Consider the following 26072-nt stretch of genomic DNA (forward strand, 5'->3'; position numbering starts at 1 on the left):
GCCCTCAGCCGTGCCAGAACCCCACACATGCCATTTGCCAGAGCACATCAGTTCTTACAGTCAGCACACTCTGCTGTTCCAGTACTAGGACCTTGGGCGCAGGCCAATGAGTGCACCTCAGTTCAACTCCGGCGAGGTCACTTCCTTTCCTGTACTGGGACCCTGCTCACATACAGTTTCATTACAGCAGCTCAATTCTAATATTCAGTCCCACTACCAAGCCAATACTGGACCCAAAAGAGCAACAAACAGTTCAGCCAGTTCACCTTAAGTCTAACATCCAAAGCCACTGTTGATGGGAACCACCACAACTCTGCCAGAATCCATCAATTGTAACAGAGCATATTTCTTCTCAGTAAGGTTCACCCACAAGCCCTTCAGGACTCCTCGCTCCCATACTGGGCCCCACTTGCAGCTTCACCAGGGCACCTCCAGGCTAACACTCGGTAACACTGGCAGGCCAATACTAGGTTCACACATAACTCCATTAACATGGCTCACTTCTGACCTTATGTGTCCATCACTATTCCAGTACTGCAACCCACATACAACTCTGTCAGTGCATCTCAACCCTCACCTGCAGCATACCATTATTCCAATACCAGGAATTACACAGCGCTCCGTTTCCTATTACTCACCCGCTGCCTTTCTGTTATTCCAGCACTGGGCCCAGGACACAGCTCTGTCTATACCCCCAATTCTGATGTGAAGCGCCCCAATATTGCTGTATTGGGGTTCACATACAACTCTGCTAATGCACCTCCTGCTGTTCTGCAGTGTCCCCTGCTGTATCACACTTTGACTTCTGTTTGAGGACGTGGAGGAGCCAATTAAATATATTCTTAGCTGCCTTCTTTATTTGGGAGGGTTTGTTTCAGCTATCTCACTCCGTTCTTTCCTTTAGTCTGTTTACTCTCAATGTTTTCTTTCTCCCCCACTTTTCTTTTTCCAGCTCTTACAATTCACACATTAACAGTTTCGATCTTTCTTTCAACTGTTTATTTCTACTCCTCTTTTTTAATTTCCCTCTTCCTCTTGCTAACTCCTCTTTCAAACTCGCAAAACATTGTTATTTCTTTCCTTGTTCCATTCCTCTCTTTTTGTTTCATCAGGCGTTCATTCTTTCACTATATTTTCTCTTCCTTTCATTCTTTGTTTGCTGAAGAACGGCACAGTGAAATCTTGTCATTTACAAGCCCGTTGCGCCGCTGAAGCATAATTTTTTTTAGGCTTTGGCGGCACAGAACAGTTCCCCACCCTGCTCTGCGTTTACCCTTGCACCACATTATACCTGCGCCAGGTTAATGTATGCAAGGGAGGTGCTCCCCCGCAAAAGCTCGGCAGGAATGGTGCAGTGAAATCCACCAGATTTCACTGCACCATTCTGCACCGTAACAGCGTTGCTTTTTAATGTCTGCTCAGGGCAGGCGTTAAAGTCACTCTGTGCTGTTTTCAATGGGGACTCCTTAGCCTTGCTGGACTAGCAATGCTAAGGTTTAGCTCCACAACTGCGTCAGAATCTTCGATGTAGTTGTGGACATTGTGCGCCATAGAGCACTGTACTACAAATACAGAGCTCCCATGGTGTCGTTAGGGGGGCGCAGGGTGGTGCAAGAAAGCTGCCATATTGACTGCGATGTGTCAGTTTCTACTAAATGAGTCCCAGAGTCTGAGCTCTTACCAAGAACTATGGGCCTCATTTACAAGAAACTGGTGCATCGTGATCAATGCACCAGTTTTTTTGTGCCTCTGTGCGCTCCCCTAGCGACGCCATGGGAGTGCTGTGCTCTATGGCGCACAGTGTCCACAGTTGCGTCAGAAATTCTGATGCAGTTGTTAAGCTAAAAGGTAGCACTGCATGACTAGCATCAAAATGTTGACGCTAGTCTAGAAATGCTAGGGGGCCCCACGAAAACAGCACAGAGTCACTTTTACTGCTGCCTTGAGCAGGCGTTAAAAAATGACGTTGTGATGGAGCAGAATGGCCAGGTCTGCTGCCCTTTTTGTGGGGGAATGCCTATCTTGCATACATTATATCAAGTGGAAGTATAATGTGGCACAAGGCTTTCCAAACTGGCACAAACACCCATAGGGGCATATTTAGAGTCAAAATAATTACGCTACGGCAGCACAAGGGGCTTGTAAATGAGTATCAATATATTTTACGGCCAAAAGGGGAGGCTGTTCCCTCAGCATTTCCGAACTGATAAGGACATGAAAAAGTTAGAAGGAAGGAAAGCTATTCTGGACTTTTTTTTTTCTCCTGAGATAAATAATGAAGCTTTTCTTTAGAAAGTATCTTCCTGCTTCTAGCCGTTTAATTTCCATTGCAAAGTACACAAAATTGCTTAGTTTATTTAAGAATTTTTGGTAGAACGGAGATCACCTGTACTTGGCCTTTACATCGTTCAAAGATGTTGTTTCTGGCTCCATGTGGCTTACAGCGTGTCCCAGGTGTCAACTGTGTAGGCCATTCTCGTCAGCTGACCCACGTTTGAGGGCTGTCATTCCCCATGGACTCATCTTCACCATCCGAGCAAGGAAAATGTCTCCCTAAAATTCTGATGCAGTTGTGGAGCTAAACGGAATCCCCTGGAATGAAGAGTCTCCGCTGCCCTCCAAAACATGTTTCATCTCGATTGAATCCAGTGGGTCACTCTTTGAAACCATTCAATCTCATCCTTTTGATTCTCTTAGGAGCATGTTCCATGGAAGATCAAAAGGCTGAGAGGAAAGTAAATTATCCATCTCAGATGGTGATTTTTCCCCAGACCACTCATCAAAACGTTAGCCAAGCGCAGGTTCTCAGCAAACTGCGTGATTTTGTCTCCTGTGGTTTAAAACATCATTTTAATTGGCTTTGTCAGGGTTAAGCAACATGCACAAATCTCTCAAAGTAGGAAATCAATACACAAACATATTAATCCTCTAGTAAGTTGGTGAATTTCTAACAAACTATCAGAGCCTGCAGACATTATATTAAACTCACACGCATAAACTCGACAACTGTTTTGTCATCTACCTTCACATACATTTAAATATGACCAATCCATACACTATTCAGTACACCGTTATGTAAAGCACATACAGTTGTCGTCATAGAAGGTTTATCTGCTGATGAAACAATGTGCTGCAATTTCTGAAAGTCGCAGCAATGAAGCTTTTACTTAGGAGAAGGTAGCTATATGAATAGAAAATCTGAGAGGCTATGGTCACGTTCGGCAAGGCATGCCCCAGCGAAGAATAATTCATTATGAAATGTAATGTCAATGTTCGCCTACTTTGGACCGCTGAATGTCCTATAAAGATTTGGCATATCAAGGTCACAAAGATCACAAATACACGATGTAAAAATAAGCATTAATGTTAGAAAAATAGGAAAATCTCTTCTACTCAATTATATATTTTTTAATTTTAATAAAAAAATATTCGTGCACAGTTTGGTCATCACATCACTGCAATGGCCTAAAATTGGCTTTTGCGGATGCATCCTGTCACCTAGTATCCATAGTTTTACAGTATACGTCTCCATATCAGCTGGGTGCAGAGCTACTGATTGCTATTAACCTCACTAGGGGAGTCCTGAGCATCTTCCTCTGCCGCCACATATTCCTTCTGGCTTGGTATGGCTGGGAGGACACGGCTTGTTCTGAGAGAGTCTCTCGTCAGGATAGGCAGGAAGGAGTACAGTGAATGGCTTTGAGACATTCCCATCATTTGTGATTTTGAGGTGAATGCTGGCGGGAGAGTGCCAGTTCTTAAGGAGTTCAAAGGCAGAGACTTCGACTTCTTGACGACCTGTGAGGATGGACCTGCTGGTAGCTGACCAACTGGAAAAGAAGCAGGAGACAGAAATCAGTTCCACGTGTTAGATAATGCTGTCCAAAGGGCAAGATGTAGCAAACGTAATGCTAAGAGGAAATAATGTTTTCACGTAATATACTGGGGCGGTTATTTAGAGTTTGGAGTGTAAACACTTCTACTAGGGCGGACGAGACATCCACCAATTTTCGCCCGATTTCCTACATTAGCCACACTCTAAATATGCCCCTATGTGTGTGAAAGGCAATTTGGTTTATTATTTACAATAATGTGTACATTCATCATTGCACAGGGTGGATTTAGGAGTTGTTTGCGTCTTTCTAAGGGCAATCATTTTAGCAGATCCAAGGCTAAGGCAAAAGTCATTTCTCCAGTATGTCATGATTTGGTAAGGTGGATTTCAACACAGGGGTCCTGGTTCAACAATCCAAAGGCAGCTCCTCTCCTGATATCTACACCTATCTGCCTGTAAACAGAAGATATGTACTACTGCCACTTAGCCATGTCTTCTTTTGATGATGATATTTTCATTCCTTACCTGAAATCTTCATTACGCTATGTCCTACTATTCCTCAGAACTCTTTCCTCTGAGAAAGACAGCTTGCTACAAATCCTAATTCACTTTATTTCTCCACTTTGGGAGGGTGTAACTGGGTCCAGCACACATTATTCCAATTATGTTGTCTATGCCCAGAAGGGACTTCTTTGATCAAAGTCCACTCAACACTATGGGGCGGGGCAGAGTGGAATGCTAGACTGTGATGAAGAAGAGTAAGACTGAGGGCCTGGTTACAAGTTAGGGGCATATTTACCAACCTTGCTGCGCTGTGCTGCATGAAATGGAAAGGACATGAATGCACCATATTTAACATTATACAATGCACTCCTGTCTTTTCCTTGCGTTGGCGCACTTTTGGCTGCCTAGCACCAACGCAGGCACCCTTGCCTCATGTTGCAAGGCTAGCACCTTCTTGCATAAAAACAATCCTTAGAGACATTTTCCTCTTTCTATGTGTGCTCAGCACACTTAGAAAGAGAAATCAACGGGGAGAAATAAAAATATTTCTCCTTGTTGCACCTCTGGTGGGGAAGTGTACAATTCTGAAACAATCCCAGGTCTACCAGTGTTGGTAAATCTGGGAAGGTGTCAGAATCCACTGGTGGATGCGTGTGAACACCCATGCTCCACCCGTGGAACATCACCCTGCCCCAGAGTAATGCAAGGCAGCTATTTGCGCTGTCTTGCGTTACTCTAGATTTATCAAGCCATGCAGGGCCATGCAATCTCATATAGGTTTTGCATTGCCCTCGCGCTCCCTTGCTTGGTGCCTGGGGCAATGCCAAACCTTTGCAAATCTGGTCCTTAAGGCATTATTTATTGCCTTTGATAAATAACGATACCTTAGAGTCTGGGGTAGATGACAGAACTTAATAGAATAGCCTACCCCTAAACCACGTCAAGCTACTAGGCAACCAGGACGTTATCTAGCCATAGTCTCTTGCATAATATTTGGATACATGTTATCAGGAAAATAAACAATGCTATTATGGCAATAGCTAAAATCAAACTGAAAATGAGAAACAATGGCAACATAGTTTATAGTATTTGACCAAATCTATGTTGAAATTCCCTCCCCAGGGTTACATCTCTAAATTAAACCTGCTCTGCATCAAAGCACTATATTTCAACCTTCTTAAAATGGCTTGCGCATACCTTGGAAACAAGCTGTTTTTCTAAGATCTGCTTACTGTGCACTATGTGTCAGACAAGTCCTTCTACTGTCTTTGTTTTTCATTCTGTACTCACAGTTCAGATACAAAGCCCACAAGAATACCAGCCCACAGCCTTTTGTCTGCAGTGCAGCTATCATTCCAGACTTTTCTTCTCCATATAAGCTCGAACATTCCTCTTCCGCGTTATAACAATTAATTCAGGGCTAAAGTTATTAAGGAAATTGTGTCACTCGTGCGCCACGCAAGGTGACACATGGTGACACAAAACCTAAAATTAGATTTACCAAGCAATGCAAGGCCACCTTGCGCGGCCCTTCATGGCTTGGTAAATCTAGAGTAATGCAAGGCAGCGCAAATCACTGCCTTGCGTTACTCTGCGACAGGGAGGCATGAAATGGGTGGGCCGTGGGTGTCCCCATGCAATGCATCTACACATGGATTCTGACACATTCCCAATGTTGGGCCTGGTCCTTTTTGCAGAATTATCTCCAAAACTTTTGCCTTCTTTCTCCTACTTTTTTCTACCTGTGTTTGTTGGCTTTAGGACTCTGGGCACTTTACCACCGCTAACCAGTGCTAAAGTGCACATGCTTTTTTCTAAAATGGATTGCTGACTGTTTTATCCATGATTGGCATATCTGATTTACGAGTGAGTCCCTAGTATATACACCAGGTGTGGCCAGGGCCTGTAAATCCAATGCTACTAGTTGGCATGCAGCACTGATTGTGCCACCCACACAAGTAGCCCTACAAACATGCCTTTGGCCTGCCATTGCAGTGCCTGTGTGTGGAGGCTGAAACTGCCATGTCGACCTGCCAAGTGCACCCACTTGCCATGCCCAAACCTTTCCTTTTATAACATGTAAGTCACTCATAAAGTAGGCCCAAGATATCCCCATGGGCAGGGTGTGGTGTATTAAAAGGGTAGGACATGTACTGGTGTGTTTTACATGTCCTGGTAGTGAAATACTGCAAGATTCAGTTTTCCCTATTGCAAGGTCTATCTCTCCCATAGGGTAACATGAGGATTGCCTTGAAATAGCTTCGAAGTGTAATTTGCAAACGGGAGCAGGTAGAGATATGGAGTTTGTAGTCTCTGAACTCACAATTTAAAAATACATCTTTTGGTGAAGTTGTTTTTTGAATTGTGAGTTTGAAAATGCCACTTTTAGGAAGTGGGCATTTTCTTGATTAACCACTCTGTGCTTCTGCCTATCTGCTGAATACATGTCTGGGTCAGGATGATAGTTGGGCTGTTGTGTCTTCACTCTAGACAGTTACACAAAGGGAGCTGAGATGTGCCTTGCATATTCTGATGGCCCATCACCAGGCTGATGGGTCTTCCTCAGCTAGAGTGGTGGGAGGAGCTGATACTTGCAGCTGAATAGGATTGCGCCTGTCCTCACACAAAGCAGTGTCCAACCCCCTGGAGTGTGTCTGGGGCCAGGGCAAGGCAGGGTCCTGTGCACTACAAATACTTCTCTTTGAAGTTCAAAGACAGAAATGGGTATACGTAATGGACCTCTGACACCACATAGTTAGAATCCTTCTGGACTGAGGAAATTCTTCCAGGAAGAAGAGCTGGATGTTGCAGGATGGACTGCCACTCTGCCTGTTGTTTAGTTGTGCTGGACTGCTGCTTCTGTCCTAGGAGTGTAAGGGCTCAGCTTTCTACACCCTGATTCCAAAGGCTCTACAAGGGCTTGGACTGAGCTTGCCTCCTGTTAAGAAGCCTCTCTGACATCAAAGACTTCACCTGCCAATGCCTGGGCTCTCCTGCTGAGAATCCGGACTTGCCAAATGGTGCCACAGGAGTTCTGGTGCAACAAGGTAGAAACCTGTGCATCGACTTCCAGAACGACTTTGGAACCAGCGCTGCTCTCTGACCCCTCACTGCTGCCTGTATCAGAGCAGTGGTTTCCGCTGAGAGCAATGACCTTGACCTACAATGCAGGCCCGCCGTCGCAGTGCCTCTGAAGTCCCGCCACAGCGAGAGTCCAAAGTGCTGTGTCACCGGCATCAATGGCATTTGATTCTAACTCTGCCACAGAACCTGTAGCCCCGTGATGTCATTGCGACACCACAAAGCCGATGCCTTGTGCCTTGACCTGCTGGATTCATCGACCCTGCCTTGTAAGGAACCAACGCCTTGCTGCCAATGCTGCATCACCTCCTCTGCAACCGTAAGGAACGGAAGCCTCACCTCCCCTGCCTAGCAGTAAGGAACCGATGCTTCACGTCTCCGGTGGCAGTCAGCCACTACGCTGCACCGGCTCCAGCGATGCCTCACCTCCCTGACTCTGTGCAACGTCTTTCTTTCCTCATTGTTTTCCAAGGTACTGTAATCGGGGTTTATACAACTCCGTGGCCGACGGCGCTCTCTTGCGGGTGGCGCTGGACTGTTGGAAGCAATTCCATCAAGCCACTGGGATAGCCCCAGTTGGAGCTATTGTGTTTCTAAGCTCTATACTACATTTAATCATTGAAAAGTCATCACGTTACTTGTGTATGTTGGATTTTTGTCACTTTGGTCTTGTTTTAGTCAAATACATATTGGCTATTTTTCTAAACTGGTGTGGGGTACTTTTGTGGTGGTTTCACTGTGTTACTGTGTGTGTGTGTGTATACAAATACTTTACACATTGTCTCTGAGATAAGTCTAACTTCTTGAGCCAAGCTACCAAGGGGGTGAGCAGGGGTTATCTTAGCTGTGTGACTTCCTTACCCTGACTACGGGGAGGGTCCCTACTTGGACAGGGTGTAAATCACTGCCAACTAGAGACTCCAATTCTAACACACAGATTTACCAACACTGGTAGATCTTGGAATGTATCAGAATTGTATGCCTCCCCACCACAGGCGCAACAAAGAGAAATTTATTTATTTCTCCTTGTTGTTTCCTCTTTCTACATGTGCTGCAATGTGCAGCACACATAGAAAGAGGAAAATGTCTCTGAGGATTGTTTTTGTATACCTTCCTACACAAAAACAATACTGTCTACAATGCAGTCACCCTTACACCGGGGTGTAACATACATTTATATATTTGTGAATAAGTGGATGGAATGAAAGCAATTGGAAGCACACAAACGGCAGAGAAAAACATGAAATAATACAAGATAACTTAAGAGCTTGATGTTCTTTGTCCTCTGTTTCTCTAATTAGTGTAGGCCAAACAATTTCTGTCTTGAAAAAGAGAATTTTACCAGCATTTACTTCTGGGAACAAATATATCTACCCACTCACACACACACACACACACACACACACACCTGAACAGCAACATATGCAGTTCTTTTTTTATTTGCTTTTATTATGTTATAAAAGGGTATAATGTGATGCAGTATATAGTTGTGTTCTCTGTAATGTTTCAGAGACCACATAGCAAGAAAAACCCCTAATGTAACTCACTGTTGGACATGTTATTGCTTGCCGACTGCTCATCACCGGGTCTCACTAGACATGAGTTAAATTAAGTATGTTTACCAGATTTGAAAAGCATGCTTTCGAGAGTCAAATTGCTTTCTGAAACTAGTGAGCTAATGTTTGAAGACAAAATGGTTACATTTCTAAGGAACAAGTTACTTACCTTTGGTAATGCCTTACCTGGTAGAGTCATACTCTAGTTGCAGATTCCTTACCTCAGAATTTCCACCAGGGGTCAGTCTGGATCCAGAGACTTTTCGTGAGCAGTACCACTGTGCACTGTTAGGTGGCGTTGGTTGGATCTGTATCTTTCGTCGGGGTTATGTGCGCCAGATATGACGTTGCAGGATTTATGTAGGCACCACCTGGCGCACTGACGTTAGTTTCTCTTCACAAATTTCCATGCCAGAAGCGCAGAGCCAGGAAGAACTCTGACTACTGGTGCGTCAGAACTAGGACTCTGAAAGGGAAGTCCCTGTTCCTAGAAATCGGTTGACAGAGCAGGAAGGATGGGTGGGTTGGTAAGGAGTCTGCAACTAGGATATGTCTCTACCAGATAAGACGTTACCAAAGGCAAATAACTTCTGATAGAGACTTCTAGTTGCAGATTCCTTACCTTGAAATAGATACCCAAGCAATGCCATCCCCGGAGCAGGGTCTGCAAACCAAGATCATACATGGAATTCCTGCAGGACCGAATAGGAAAAGTATCTGTTCCTATGGTCCTGACTGTCCAGGCAGTAGTGTTTGGTAAACATATGCAGGGATGTCCACGTTGCTGTCTGATAGATGTCCAGGACTGGAACTCTGCGTACTAATGCAGTAGTTGTGGTAGAATGCAGGCACAAACCCTCCAGGTGTTGCTTTTTAGCCACAACCCATCTAGAGAGAGTTCTCATCTGCACTGCCCAATCTTTCCTCTCACCCACATGCCCAACAAAGAGTTGATCATCCACCCGGAACTATTTGGTATGACCAAGGTAGAACGCCAACACTCTTTTAAGTCCAGGCGGTGGAGTCTCTCCTCTTTCTTAGAAGGATGAGGGGGTGCGTAAAAAGTGGGCAAGGTGATGGATTGGCCTACATGAAAGGGCGTGATCACTTTTGGTAAAAAGGAAGCCCTGGTGCAAGGCACCACTTTGTCAGGAAAGATGGAAAAGTAGGGTGGCTTAGATGACAATGCATGCAGCTCACTCACTGTATGGGCATATGTGACGGGTACAAGGAAGGTTGAGAGGTCAGTTATGAAGCGGCTCGAAGGGAGCGCACATTAAGAAAGTAAGAACCAGATTCAAATCCGAGTGGGGCATTATGAATGGTGATGGAGGAAAACAACAGGAGATGTAAACAAAGAGGGTTGGTCAGGTGATCTCAGAAAAGCAGAGATAGCAGATAAACTTTGAGGGTGCCCAAAGCAGACCCCTGCTGGACCAAAGAAAGTATAAACAAAAGGACCTCGGAAAGAGGGGCAGGGATGGGATCAACAGACTTGTCTGTGCACCATGCCACAAATGTGTTCCTTCGACAGGCATATGCTGCTTTCGGAGGAGGGAAGCCTGGTTGGCAAAATCATGTCACAGACATCAGGCGGAAGGTCAAAAGCTGTCAACTGCTGCCGCTCAATCTTCACACAAGAAGGTGGAGACTGGGCAGGTTCGGGTGAAGAACCCTCCCCTGCGACAGAAGATTCTGTAGAAGGGGCAGTCTGACAAGAGGATCGATGGCCATGCTCAATAGCTCTGGATACCAGACTCTTTGTGGCCAGTCCGGCACCACAAGGATCACTTGGGCCTGGTCATTCTTGATCTTATTGAGAACTCTGGACAGAAGTGGTATAGGAGGAAAGGTATACAGGAGGCCTGAGCTCCACTTCAGATGGAAAGCAAGTGCCGCCTTGGAAACTCCAACACCCAAAACTGCTGACATTCTGCGTTCTCTGCGGAGGCGAACAGATCTAACCAAGGCTCTTCCCAATGCTGAAAGAGACCTTGCGCCACCTCTGGATGGAGACGCCATTCGTGATCGACCAGGCACTGATGGCTGAGTTTGACTGCTCTGGTGTTCATAGAGCCCGCCAGGTGTTGAACCACCAAGGAAATGCCCTGATGTCCCAGCCATGTCCATGGCTGAGTTTGTCCGCTCTGACGTTCAGAGATCCCACCAGGTGTTGAACCACCAGGGAAATGTCCTGATGTCCCAGCCATGTCCAGAGGCACAGATCCTCCTGACAAAGACTCCACAAACACACCCTGCACTGCTTTTTGCAATGCTATATAGCAGTGGTGTTGTCACTGAGCACCTGAACTACCTTTTCTTTGAGAGAGGGAGGAAATGCTTTGAATGCCACACTGATTGTCCTGAATTCCAGAAGATTGATGTGGAGCATGGACTCCGCTGGAGCCCAGACGCTTCTGATCTCCACCTTTCCCATGTGGCCACCCCATCCCAGGAGTGACGCATCTGTAACTACTATCAGATCTAGTTGGGAAAGGGAGAGGGATCTGTCTCTGACCCAACTGTGATTCAAAAGCCACCACTGCAGGTCTTGTGCAGTTCCCTCCAAGATCTGGATCATGTCGGAGAGATTCCCCTGATGCTGCATGCACTGGAACTTCAGGTCCCAATGCAAAGTCCGTATATGCCATCTGGCATGTGTCACCAACAGGATGGAGAAGTCCATGAGGCCCAGCAGCCTCAGATTCATTCTCACCAAAGTCCAGGACTCCTTAAAGCACTCAAGCGCTGAGTGCTTTGTCTCCAAAAAGGCGGGTGCCATTAAAGGGCATGTCCGTAAGGGAGGACTGGACATCCCCCAAAAAAGCCAGATTTCTTCAACCAAGTAGGGCGCTTTAAGACCACCCTCAATGCAACCGATCTGCCTATTGAGTAGGTTGTATCCAGTCCACATCATATTGTGAACTTAGCTACGTCTCTACCATTAGCAACAGCGTGGGAGAGAATGGCCTAGCCCTCCTTTGGGGACCTGTGGCAGCACTTGCGCAACTGTGTCCCATAATGTGTAACGGCCCAAAACGCATGTGATGTTCACTGACTGCAATGCCAGACTGGAGGAAGAAAACATCTTCCCAAGCTGATTCAGCCTCTTGGATTCCCTAATCGGAGGTGAGTAAGGAAATGCGCCTGAGGATGAGGAGGCTTGGATAACCAAGCTCTCAGGGGTTGGGTGTTGCGTCAGGAACACTGGGTCACTTGGAGCTGATCTATGGTGGCGGGCGATTGTCCTGTTCACAGGATCCCCTGTGCTAGGTATGGACCACGCCCCAGCAGGACATCAGTGATGGCTTCCTTAAAGGGCAAAAGGGGTTCAGAAGAAGAAGCCCCAGCCTGAAGCAACTCTGTCAGGAGGTTAGTCTTGACTGCCACTGAAGGCAACTCAAGGCCTAACACCTCAGCTGCTCTCCTAACCACCATGGAATAGGACGCTTCCTTCTCCGTAGCCACGGTAGGGAGTTAAAGCATGCCAGTGTCAGGGGAAATGTCCTGTCCACTGTCTTCACCCATGTCCATCCGCCAGTCCATGGGATCTTCAAGCTGGTATTCCACAGGGTCAAGTGAACCCTCCCCCTCCTCACCATAACCAAACCCAAAGGATTAAGGTTCAGGATCCGACCTAAGGAGCGGGGTCTCTGCCAAGGTCAGAATTGGTGTTGCACGACGCCGGTCCGGCTCCGTGTCGTAGTCGGCAATGAGGATGGGGTCAATGCTAACTGTGGGCACAGAGGGCGTCAGGAGCGTCAACATCGGAACTGTTGTTGGGGAAGGTCGAGATGGAACGACCAATGTCGGTTTGGATCCAGGAACGGATCCACGGGTGCCCTTCAGAGCCTAGGCTGAAGCCGCTGGCGCAGAACCTGAGGGGGGCTCTGCTGACTCCATGGGGCCCAAAGGCACTCCAGCAGAGTCTGGCTGCCCAAATACAAGGAGCATGGCCTCACAGAACTTGCAGTGTTGGGCAAGGGTTATTCCAGCTCTCAGAAACTCGGGGAGGCATGGGGCCAACCCAGACGGAGGCTCCAAGGATGGAAGCCTGAATGACAGTGCTCCTTTTCCCTCATTACATCAGCTGACTAACGGGGTAAAGTCGAAGAACGTTTGCTCTACTTTGAATTCTTCCTCCAAGCTCCCTCAAAGCTTTCGGATTCATGGGCTGGCACTTGGAGCACGACTTTGGATCGTGGTCGCGCTCCAAACATCACAAGCACACGGGGTGCTGATCCATCACGAACATCATCCGATCACAGGATTTGCAAGGCTTGAACCCGGTTTTGCGAGACAACATCTCGATGCACCGGGAGTGAAAACATTCAAAAATATTCGACAGAACGTTGAAAAAGACCAGTCAAAAAGTGTCTGGGGTAACTTCTTTGGATCTGCACCTAACTGCGCGCAGGGGTACTGCTCACGAAAATTCTCTGGATCCAGACTGATGCTTGGGGGAAATTCTAAAGTAATGAATCTACAACTAAAAGTCTCTATCAGAGATATTTTTAAGGGTGATAGCTGAATGATAATTCATGGTATGCTTGAAAGACCTATTGCTGATATTATTTCCATGGTGTAATGTAATCTCTCATGTACAGGCATTCCATATTGACAAATGCCGTTTTGATTTTGCTGCTGGTAAACGTGCGTGGCACACTGAGATTGCTAATCTTGCATGGGGTAACCATTCATGCTAGCTTGTCTGCTAAGTAACCACCTGTTGTGGTCTCTTTACTGCTGAAAATGTTTGTTGTCAGTTAAAACAATAAGCGTGTGATCTTCCCAGTTGGTCTTGATGATGTCATTCCTATATAGCAAGAGAGCATACCTGTTTCACAACATACTGGAAGTACCCTTCGCAAAGAAGCAACAAGATTGCACAGGAGATTGAACAAATCTGGAGAAAAAGTCAGCAAGACAGTGGTCTTCCCCCACTTGAGTACATTGTCGAAACACCAGTCCAATGCGCAACACAGTCGTTTGCAAACAATCAACAAGATTGCATAGGAGATAGAAGAAATCTAAAGAAAAAGTCGGTATGACAGTGGTCTTCTTCCACGTGTACACTGTGGAAACATCAGTACAATGCGCATCACAGTCATTTTTGGGTTGTCTGTAAAGTTAAACTGGGGTAGTGGTCCTCTGGCATCCCTGTGACGGTCGTGCCATACAATTATAAATGGAAATGAACAGACTATTTATCGGCCTGGGAACATGCCTTCTTATTCTTAGTCAGATGTTTAATAGCAAAAGCAATAAGGAATTGTGGAACAGATATTATTTTGGGACAATATGGTCCCTAGCCCAATTGAAAGGGCATTAATGATGACCTCAGAAAAGAGTGCTGGTTCCAAATAGTAAACAAGACTTGAAATGTGACCTGGTTCCTAAAACCGCACATTGTTGTAAACTTAATTAAGGGGGCATTGGTTAAACTGATTAAAGTTAAATCATGAATATAACTGGCTATAACCAACCATACCAAACACACAAAAGGTATGGTAGATGGTAGTAAACTTGATGCTATGGAGGTCTGAAAGAAACCCAGAGCCATACAGAGTGCATTCTCGAAAAATGGACTGAAAAGCTTTATCCACGTTGTCGTGGCATGCTTTATCATTGGTTATTCTGGGCCATCTTGGTTGGCTAGAACAACCAAGATGGTTTGGCTAGTACCACCAAGATGGTTTGGCTAGTACCGCCAAGATGGTCATAACCTCCTGGGGCAGGGAGATCATAAGAAAATCTCTTCTGGATAGAAGTGGGACCCAGATGCTGTAATAAAGCTACTTTGGTGTTAACTTCAGAGATGTCTCCATCAGTCAGGATTAAAATAATACAATAGGGTGAAGTAAGAATGTTACGTCTCCCTCTCCCCTTTCAACCAGCATGTTTTGGCCCTTTTATAGTATAGCCCAGAGGGATCTTGGGCCTTCATCAGAATTAAAAGGATCCCCTCAAAGGCACCGTTCTGAGTCAGTCCGTGCTAAAAGTAAAAGTAAAAGTAAAAGTAAATCTTGCCAAACGGGTCCGTCTTGAAAATAGCCACCCAGCACTTTATGGAAACAGGTCCCACTGATCTTGTTGGAGGGGAGTCACTTCTGTGGTCACACATTCGTCAAGGAGACGAACTCTCTAAATAACCTATTATGGCCTGTCATATACCATATCCAGCCATAATAGATAACACCTTGCTTCACCCAATTGCAATATTTTAATCCTGATTAAGGACTGGGATACTCTGTACACTGCTCTTGGTAGAATACACCTTTCCCTTTGCAAGGGCAGCCCTTTTCAGTTGAAGCAGAGTCAATGGTCGTTATCTATCCAACATGGAATCCTTCTTGTTCAGTGTTTGTGCTGTGCATTAGCATGTTTCCATAGGTATCTATGCTCAACCCACCGATCCTGGAGTCGGCACATGGAGTTTGATGAAGCAGAAAATGAAGGTTTTGATTTATTAACGCATAAACGTAGTGTGAAACAATCATGTGTGATATTAACCAAACTAATAAAGATTGTACGGGGACAAAATGTGCCCTCAGAGTAGTTTGCCATCATTTATACGCGTGCTTTATATAACGTGGTGTATTAGAATTGCACTAATCCGACATAATCATAAACGTGTGCTACGATTTGCTTGTTTGAAATGTTTTAGCTTAGCATTACTTTAGCGGAGGCTTTGGCCTAGTTGCCTGGTCTCACGGTTTAGATGTTTGTATTTTTCCACTGTGCTATTAAACGTGTATTTCTGCTTGAAGCTGTGTTTTTCCACAGAAACTGTTCACATGCTTATCTTAAAGTTAGTGCCAGCCTGGCATATTTTCTCTTTAATTCAAGGTCGACTTGCAGGTGCGGACAATGGAGGCTCTGAGAGTAAGCTAATCGAGAGACAATGTTGCAAATTACGTACCCATCTCCAAGGATAATGTATGCTTAAGTAAAAGCTTGAGAACTGTCGTTTTTGATTGGTCAATTTGAAGCTAACCTATGAACCCACCAATGGAGACCCTACTGGACTTGAACTGTTGTCTATAAAACCCAGGTGCACGAGAGGAAAGCTCTCTCTATCTTCGGACATCCCGCCATTTTGACTTCGTAGCTACTATGACCCATTTTGCTGCGACGCCATTTTGAGAGACTTTGATGCTTTCTCTAGTCGAGAGAAAGAGACTTTAATGATTCTTGCCCTAGAGACTTTAACTTTGATTTGTCCCTTTACATGAAGTAGTAGCTTTACCTTGCCGCCGTGAGGCAATTGCCCCATCCACCCCTGCCCCTTTGTCCCGACCCATGCTGATCGAGAAACGATACCTGTGAGATGAAGAATTCATTGATTGCTGATTGGAATTGGTAATTATGAAAGGAAATTGTAAAATTGCATTGTGTTTCTTTTAGGTAACCAACTGCTGATTTTGATAAGGACCCTAGCTAGGAGTTTTCTAAATTGATGTTGCCAAATTGTTTTTTTGCATGAAGTCCCACATGCTGATGCCAATTTGAGGTTAGATGAGGATTCCATATGCCGCACGATGCAATTTGAGGTCTTGTTATGCTGACTAAATGTACGCAATTAGCCCATTGCAGATTATCGTATTAGTGCTTTGCATTGCCATTATCGAATGCCTTGTGATTCAAATGCTACACAGATTACACTTGTTTCGACGATATGGACAGCTATTAATGTTCATTTATGTTTATCATTTGGTGTTGAGACACATCTATATCGTGCTAGCTTTGTTAATATAGGGAAATAAATTCACTAACTTTGCAATAAACTGGTGTGGTTATTCCTGACTGAAAGGTCAGGGTTCGCCGAAATGTATTCTGGATTAATTGTTAAGTGTTATGTTGTTCAAGGTGTTGCTTATGTTCGTTATTGATTATTGATCTAATGAGGTTGATTGATTAAGAGTACAGAGAGTTCCCACTAAGTCAAAAGATTCATCGACCTAAAGAGCGTCCGAACGCAGGTAAATTGTTACCACGTTCCGCTCTATCAAGTTCAACCTTACTACTGTGTCTTGGATTTGCACCTTTTCCAAAAATGATCTTTAATTATGCAGCCATTGCACCTGTTGCCACGTGCAGGGCATTAATTTTCTGCAGTTTGTGATAAATGCCCTCTGAGCAGACTTTAAAAGGTGTCCTGATGAGGATTGAGAATTTTTTACATAGCTGATACTAATATGTACAGCATCAAGGCACCTGAAACGATCCATCGCCTTAGTCTGAAGATCAGCTGTGTGGGAATCCTGCCTATATCCCCTCCAGTATTTTTGGTTTCTGCAGCAATTTTTTTTTCCAAAACAAAGATGACTCAAATAATAATTGGGGACTTTAGCGTCTCTTCATAGCTGAACTTGTCGTTTTCACACGCCTTTATATGCGCTTTTAAGCTCTTCACATACTAGTTAGTGGGTTCATCAGGGGTTTGGTGCGTAGCGTGAGACACAACTTTCGTAGTCTACATTTTTCTGGGGTAAAAATACTTTCAGCAAGCTGTCTTTTAAAACTCGGATTTTATTCAACTTATTGGCTTTGCCAATGTCATTTAACGAGCAAAATTATTAACTTCAAAAGACTGTTTCAAGGTCACTAACATCATATAAAACATCACTTACATTGCAAATATATGCTAATTACATTTTTTAAAGTTTCAGTTTGGGAAGATTGTAACCTTTTCAAATTTCACATTATATTATTTATCACTTATCAGAAGAAAAAAAATCATTGTGCAATATTCAGCTATACAAACGATCTGCTGAGGGAAGGGTGCGGACAAGGGGTGGGGAGGTAGGTAGGAGGCTGCACTGCCATTCCAACGAGATGGTCCGTCCTGCTGTGTTTATTGATCAGACAGGAGAGCACAACTGCATCCCCTTCTAAGAGACAGTGTTCAGTTAAACAAATTGGTCTCAATAGCGCGCAAGCGCTGGAGCATGCCCTGCTGCAGGATTGGCTGTATGTCACCATAATGCCATCAGTCTGTTTTAGGTCGAGCGTAAGCGTACAATCTCTTGCATACTTCTAAGTATGCTTCTTCTGTGGGCTCCTAGCTATTTCATTTGTTAGTTTCAGTGTCATGCCTCTTTGTCCCTCCTTCTTCTGTGTGGGAGCAGGGACCAACTACTGTATAATTACACTTTGTCCTGTTTATCTGGTTTGTAAGGGACTTTTTAAAACTTTGGTTCCTGCTCCTGTCCATGGAAGCTTCCCTTTCCATTTGCAGGTCATTCTTCCTCTGAGATTAGCTGTAAACAAGGCTATAAATCAGGCTATTACCTTGGTCTCATTTGGTCTTTGTGGGCTCTCCACACCCTATCTCAGCTGCCTGGCTCCTGTCCTTCCTTGGCTTGGATTTTCTGTACCAAGTGTTCCCGCCTGTGTGCTGAAAGAAAGGGCGGAGGATCGCATGTAACTGCTTATAACCTAGGCACCCAGCTTTACCAGGGCTCCACAATCCTTAGAGATAGTACCCTCTTCTACTCCATACTGGGCGCCCACTCGCAGCTCCATCAGTGCACCTCAGTTCACCCACTCCAAGCCCTCAGCCGTGCCAGTGCCAGGAACCCCACACACAATGTCTGCCAGAGCACCTCGGTTCTTGCAGACAATACACTCTGCTGCTCCAGTACTGGGACCTCGGGCGCAGCTCCATGAGTGCACCGCCGTTCAAACACGTCAAGCTCTCAGCCCTGCCAGTGCCAGGAACCCCACACACGCTGTCGACCACAGCACCTCAGTTCTTGCAGTCAGTACACTCTGCTGCTCCGGTACTGGAACCTCTGGCGCAGCTCCATCAGTGCACCGCAGTTCACACACTCCAAGTCCTCAGCCGTGCCAGAAACCCCACACTGCTGTCTGCCAGAGCACCTCAGTTTCTGCAGTCAGTACAATCTGCTGCTCCTGTACTGGGAACTCAGGCGCAGATCCATCAGTGCACGACAGTTCACACTCCAAGCCCTCAGCCATGCCAGGAACCCCACACACGCTGTCTGCCAGAGCATACCAGTTTGAGCAGTTAGTACTCTCTGCTGCTCCATTACTGGGGCTCGGGTGCAGCTCCCTCAGTGCACTGCAGTTCACACACTCCAAGCCCTCAGCCGTGGCAGTGCCAGGAACCCCACACACACTGTCTGCCAGAGCAACTCCATCAGTGCACACAGTCCAAGCCCTCAGCCGTGCCAGTAACACCACACATGCTGTCTGCTGGAGCACCTCAGTTTTCACAGTCAGTACACTCTGTTGGTCCAGTACTGGGACCTCGGGCACAGCTCCATCAGTGCACTGCAGTTCACACGTTCAACGCCCTCAGCCGTGCCAGCGCCAGACACCACACAGGCACGATGTCTGCCAGAGCACCTCAGTTCACGCAGTCGGTACACTCTGCTGTTCCAGTACTGGGACCTCAGAGCACCTCAGTTCTTACTGTCAGTACACACTGTTGTCCAGTACTGGGACTTGGGCGCAGCTCCATCACTGCACCTCAGTTCACACACTCCAAGCCCCTTAGCTTTGCCCTTGCCATAACCTCACACACGTTTGCCAGAACACCTAATTTCTTACAGTCCGTAAACACTGCTGTTCCAGTATGGGACCTCGGATGCAGCTCCATCATTGCACCTCCTTTCATACACTCCAAGCCCCTGAGCTTTGCCAGTGCCAGAACCCCACACATGCTGTCTGCCAGAGCACCTCAGTTCTTACAGTCAGTACAGACTGCTGTTCCAGTACTGGGACCTCAGGCGCAGCTCCATCACTGCACCTCAAATCACACAGTCCAGGCCACTCAGCCATAACCATGCCAGAATCCCACACATGCTGTCTGCCAGAGCACCTCAGTTCTTACAGTTAGTACCCACTGCTGTTCCAGTACTGGGCGCTCGGGCTCAGCTTCATCAGTGCACCTCAGTTCACACACTCCAAGCCCATCATCTGTGCCAGTGCCAGAACCCCACACACGTCTGCCAGAGCGCATCAGTTTTAACAGTCAGTACACAATGCTGTTCCAGTACCGGGACCTCAGGGGCACCTCCATCAATGCACCTCAGTTCACAAGCTCCAAGCCCTCAGCCGTGCCCGTGCCAGAATTGCACACTTGCAGTCTGTTAGAGCACCCCATATCTTACAGTCAGTAAACTCTGCTGTTCCACTACTAGGACCTCAGGCGCAGCTCCATCAGTGCACCTCAGTTCTACCCCGCCGAGGTTTCATCCTTTCCTATACTGGGACTCCACTCACATACAGTTCCATTACAGCAGCTCTATTCTAATATCAAGACCAACTGGGAAGATATTCTAATATTCAGTCTCACTGCCAAGCCAATACTAGACTCAAAAGAGCAAAACACAGTTCAGCCAGTGCACCTCAAGTCTAACATTCAACGCCACAGTTGTTGGGAACCACCACAGCTCTGCCAGAATCCATCAATTCTAACATTCAGTGCACGTTTCTTCTCAGTACTAAGGCTCACACACACGCCCTTCAGGACTCCTCGCTGCTGTGGTTCAGAGGCAATGCCCACTCCCAACACTAGTATCAGAACCAATACTAGGTTCCACACATAGGTCCATTAACATACCTAACTTCGGACCTTGTGTGCCTGTTAGTATTCCAGTACTTAAGTCCACATATAACTTTGTCAGTGCACCTCAAGCCTAACCTGCAGCGCCCCATTATTCCAATACCAGGAATTACACGGTGCTCCGTTTCTCAGTCCTCACCCGCTGCCTTTTCTGTTATTCCAGCACTGTACCGGGACACAGCTCTATCAATATCCCCAATCCTGATCTGAAGTGCCCTAATATTGCTCTGTTGGGATTCACATAAGACTCTGCTAATGCACCTCCTGCTGTTCTGCAGTGCCCCCTGCTGTTCCACACTCTGACTTTTGTTTGAGGAAGTGGGGAAGCCAATTAAATCTATTCCTAGCTGTCATCTTTATTTGGGAGGGTTTGTTTCACCTATCTCACTCCATTATTCTGTTTACTCTCAATGTTTTCTTTCTCCACCACTTTTCTCTTTCCAGCTCCTAAAATCCACATGTTAACAGTTTCGCTCTTTCTTTCAACTGTTTATTTCTACTCCTTTCCTTTTTTATTATTTCCCTCTTCCTCTTGCTACCGCCTCTTTCAAACTCGCAAAAACGTGGTTAGTTACAGAGACCTATGGACGTCACTTAACTATAATTTCTGCTGCATTCTCCTACAGAAATTGCAGTCAACCATTTTCTTTTCTTGCTCAAAGGCCCAAGACACTGTTACTACGCCACTTGTCCTCCCCATCTTTACTCCCGACTCCCTCTTTCCTTTCACCCTCCAATCTGTCCCAAGTTATATTTTTGTAATGGTGTTTTGAGCATTACACTCTAACGGCAAATGTTTATTGCTGATAAAGGTTTATATGATAATTGTATATGTTTTAAGATAGAAGAAGAAGGTAAATGGAATGCTTTATTTAAATGCTGGGCCACTGGAATTATATGGCAGGAAAAGATGAAATTATGAGGCAGGGTTAACGACTTTATGTTGCAAGAAAAGTCCAGTTATGAAATTACAATGCCAATAGCTCTAAATCAAGCAAACGCAAGACCTATTGCATTGCAAATGCTTGTTTTCCTCTGAGAGAAGCAGAAAAAGAAATAGGAGAAGAAATCAGTAGTCCTCACATCATGTGCGCATTGTGACTCATAGCATAACTCTTATACCCAAGACCGTTTCTTCACAAGCGTTTAGGTACGCACTATCCATTGAGACAGGAGCAAACACGTTTACAAAACAAAACCTCAGTGTGGCTTGGAAAGAGGTCTAGAGGAAGAGAGTATACAGTTGAAAATCTGTCTGTGTCCTCAGAAGGAACCAAAATCTAGCCAATGGGGAGGGAGAATTGCCAGAATGTGCCAAGCTTTGCCTCCCTCTACAGGTCACTCAAACATCCTACGGCGATGGCCTGTGAGAAAAGAGAGTGAAGGAAGTGGAGAGGACCCAAGTGGTCTAGAAAAGTGTAGCAATTTCTTACAATACCCTCCACCACCCAAAATTGCACTATTCACTGAAGCAGAGTAACACACTCATCTAAAATGATTACAGCACCAGTGAGATAACTCTAATTAAAGGCACTTAGAAGCAGTCGCCATCTGGAGTTGTACTCTGGTTTTAGTCCCACTAAGCATTCACGCACTGAACACCACCACTGAGGGCTAGGGTGAAGGAGAGGGACTGCAGGCACATGCACTCTAAGTAGCCCAATGTTTTGAGTCTGTCTACAGACAGCTCTGGGTGTCTGGCTAGACCCTGGTGTCGCCTCTACACACACTAGCTAGCTAACACTTTAAAATAAACATATAGGGTATTAAATGAAAGACATCATAATGTAATAAAAAAGCAGTACAGGTGTGTGACATTCAATGGAAGCACTATATGTGTTTAACTGTCAAACAACGGAAGTGCTGTAAACCGCCAGTGTTGCTTTTGGTGAATTTTGTAAAAAAATGGTTTAAAAAATGTGTAGGACTCTACCTCTCTATATAGTGTATTAAAATGAAGTACACTGTGCAGAAAGTCCAGTGGATCCCCAAAGGTGTGCTGGGGCTGAAATAGATAGGTCTAGAGCTCTATTTATGGTAGTCTAGGTGAGCAGCTAGGCTTATCAACGAGTCGTGTTAAGCATTTGCTGTAATCACAGAGGCAATAAATCACACACACACACACACATAGAATAAATCTGGGATTAGTTTAGAAAAAAGAATAGTTGCTTTTATATATGCTTTGAACCAAAGAACTTTGTTAAAAGGTAAGCAGTTTTCAAATGAAAAATATTTTGCTGTTTCAAAAATCGCCACAGTGCGATTTCCAGAGCCTTCAATGTTTGCCTATGGAGGGAAACAAAAATGCAGTTTTGCAGGTAAGTAAACGACTTAAGGTCCCCGTCTTCAGCGGTTTAGACTAGCACCAGGCAAGGATCAGGTTGGTATCCAAGGTTCACCCACAGCAGCACAGGGGTGGCTGGTTGCAGAGGTTGAATTTGAGGTTGGTGCCCAATGTTAGTCAAAGGATGCTGGGAGGAGTTGACTCGCTGCTCACAGGTAAGTATGAGCGGTGGCAGAGGTTGGTCTCCTGGGTTAAGGTGAACACCAGGGAGGGCACACGTTAGCACCAAACTTACACCCTCAGCGGAACAGGGTGCTGAGTGCCAACACAGCGTCAGACGCCCAATGTATTTCAAAGGAGGAGATGGCTTCCAGAAACGGACTGCAGGCTATGGCCAGGAGTCTGGGAGGGGTAAAACCACAGCTGCCCTGATAAGTTGAGATGCCAGGGGTTGTAGGGACACTGTTGGTTCAGCTCCCCAAAGCATAGGGGCTCCGGGTGCAGGGGTGCCTTTAGACATCAGAATCAGCTCACTGGGCAGGTAGCAGTCAAGGGGATCCCTCAGATTTAGGCTGCAGGCATCACTCGGGCATCCGGCAGGGGTCAGCACCCAACATGGCCTCTGAATCAGAAGCACTGAGGGGACCTTCACTGGACAGGTGGGGCACTTGGACTCGGGCCAGGTGCGTCAGGTGCAGTGGTCACTTCTGGTGTCGGGTTTCGCGGTTTCTCAGGCAGGCTTCCTTTTCTTTAAAGATGGTTTCTTCTGGACAGGTTCTCTGTCCACGGGAGTTCTTGGTCTTTTTCAAAGGCAGGCAGCCCTCCCAAGGCCTTGGGGGTTGCTGGATTGCAGGACAGTCGTCTTCTGGGTGCAGGTTTCTCTGAATATTGAATTTAGGAGCATTATAGGGAGTGCCAGGTGGTAGCCAATGGGCTACTCACGTTTAAGGTGAATACACCCTTCATTTGAGAAGTGGCATCATCCTAACCCTATTGTCCCAATTCCTTCCATGCAAGATGGAGGAATTTAAAAAGTAGTTTACACTTCAGCTCATCCACCTTCGGGGTGGGACTGACATGAAGTGAGCACTCCTACTAATTTACTTAATTCTCTTGCCAGTTCTGCTACCAAAAGTGGAGTCTGGAACTAGGGATCGACCTCCTTCACCATTTGGAGAGGACTGGGTTGCATTTCAAAGGGGCAAGGAGAATGAAGCTCTCTGTCCTGGAATGTCCATGCTGCCTGAGAGTGGAGGTCACACCTCTGCCGATAGCAGGCCTCTGTTCTGAGCCCTCAAGAGCACTGGCTCTCGCCTCAGAGGGCCAGAACTTTGTCTAAGGTGGCTGTACTGGTTTTGACCGGTCAGTGCTCATGCTAGGAGTTGGTATGTTTTGCACGGGGCTAGAGTACTTTCTGAGTGCATGTATTAATAAATCCATCACTGGATTCAGTGAGGGTTTAATACGAGATGTTTGATACCAAACATCCCTATTTTCAGTGAAGCCATCATGTAGCTGGAGAACTCGTAATGACCAGTGTCCAGCATATATACTTAAAATTGCTTCACCGTTCACTTACTATGCCAGAGAATCGACAAAGGCACAGCTGGAAGGCCTGGAAGAGGTGTGACTTACATTTATTACATGCAGTGCAACTGGACAGGGCACACAGGCTGCGTCCATGCCATGTTCTCATTTTCGGTCTGCACCAAGACACACAGGCCCTCATTACAACCCTGGCGGTCGGTGTTAAAGCGGCGGTAAAACCGCCAACAGGCCGGCGGTAAAAAAATGGAATCACGACCGTGGCAGAAACCGCCAACATGGACAGCCACTTTAACACTCCGACTGCCACGCGGTACAAACAAACAGTGCAGCGGTAACCACCAACAGACAGGCGGAACCCAATGTACCGCCCACAGTATTACAGTCCAATCCGCCACCTTTTCCGGGGCGGATTCACCGCGAACAAAAACACGGCAGAAACAGGACTTGGAAGGGAAAAACGCTCACCTCTACACACCCCACGAGGAACCAGGACGCCTTGGAACCCGAACTCCTGATTCTCCCAGCCTTTGTCCTCCTGCTCCTCTACCAGGAACATCAAAGACAGAGGCGAAGACCACAGTGAGTACTGCACCTACGACACAGGGGAGGGGGGAGGGAAAAAAGAGTGACACACACACACACAACACCCCCACCCCCACCCTCACCCACTACAACACACACACAAGTACATGTTGATACATTACATTTACAAACCCCAACCCCCCCTGGAAGAATGCAAGGACAAAAGGAAATGAGTTGAAAGTTTGTAATCTATTAAAATACAGTAATCAAAAATATATATATACACTATAAACAAATATATACACCAAGAATACAAGTCCAAGGTATTCCACCATTAAAGTCCGTGGACCACTGGGCCCACAATGCATGGGCGAGGCCCACACAAGATACCCGATCAAAACGGAGAGAACACTGCTGGGGCATCAGATAGAAATACAACAGGTACCTCAGGGGGAAGGGAAGGGGGGGCACCTCAGCTGGATGAGTGCATGACGCAAAATCCACGAGGGGGTCCATGCCCACTGCTGTATCCTGGGGAGTGCAAAGCCACAGTCTCACAAGTCTTTCCAGTGGGTGGTTTGCCCACTGCTTTATCCTGGGGAGTGCAAAGCCACAGTCTCTCAAGTCTCTCAAGTGGGTGGTTTGCCCACTGCTGCATCCTGGGGAGTGCAAAGCCACAGTCTCACAAGTCTTTCCAGTGGGTGGTTTGCCCACTGCTTTATCCTGGGGAGTGCAAAGCCACAGCCTCTCAAGTGGATAAAAGTCTCCACTGGTTCTGGAGGGGGCTTTGTGCCCAGAGTGCCTAATTTTGCCAAGGACTGAGGTAGTGGATGTGAATCTCAACTGGTTCTGGAGGGGGCTTTGTGCCCAGAGTGCTTCATCCTGCCAAGGACCGAGGTAGTGGATGTGAATCTCCACTGGTTCTGGAGGGGGCTTTGTGCCCAGAGTGCTTCATCCTGCCAAGGACTGAGGTAGTGGATGCCTTTCTCCACTGGTTCTGGAGGGGGCTTTGTGCCCAGAGTGCTTCATCCTGCTTGTGGCAGCCTCAGTAGCGTCGGAGCTTTTGGCGCTCATTGGGCTGCGGTGCTGGTGGCGGCGGTGTCCTGTGAAGCGGTGCTTGTGGCGGCGGTGTCCTTGGCAGCGGTG

At 46.3% G+C, this 26072-nt stretch overlaps 1 protein-coding gene across 1 annotated transcript in view; it reads right to left on the reverse strand.

Annotated features, from left to right (window-relative positions):
- Positions 1-3393: 3393 nt before the first annotated feature.
- The window catches only part of ANKRD55 (ankyrin repeat domain 55), an 872819-nt gene continuing 850140 nt past the window's right edge, over positions 3394-26072 (reverse strand). Inside the window, exon 11 of the mRNA XM_069222305.1 lies at positions 3394-3830. Within this exon, the coding sequence (XP_069078406.1) occupies positions 3550-3830 (281 nt within the window). The 3' untranslated portion in view covers positions 3394-3549. The remainder of the gene's footprint in view (positions 3831-26072) is intronic.

Source organism: Pleurodeles waltl, chromosome 1_1 (genome assembly GCF_031143425.1).
Source record: "Pleurodeles waltl isolate 20211129_DDA chromosome 1_1, aPleWal1.hap1.20221129, whole genome shotgun sequence".
NCBI lineage: Eukaryota > Metazoa > Chordata > Amphibia > Caudata > Salamandridae > Pleurodeles > Pleurodeles waltl.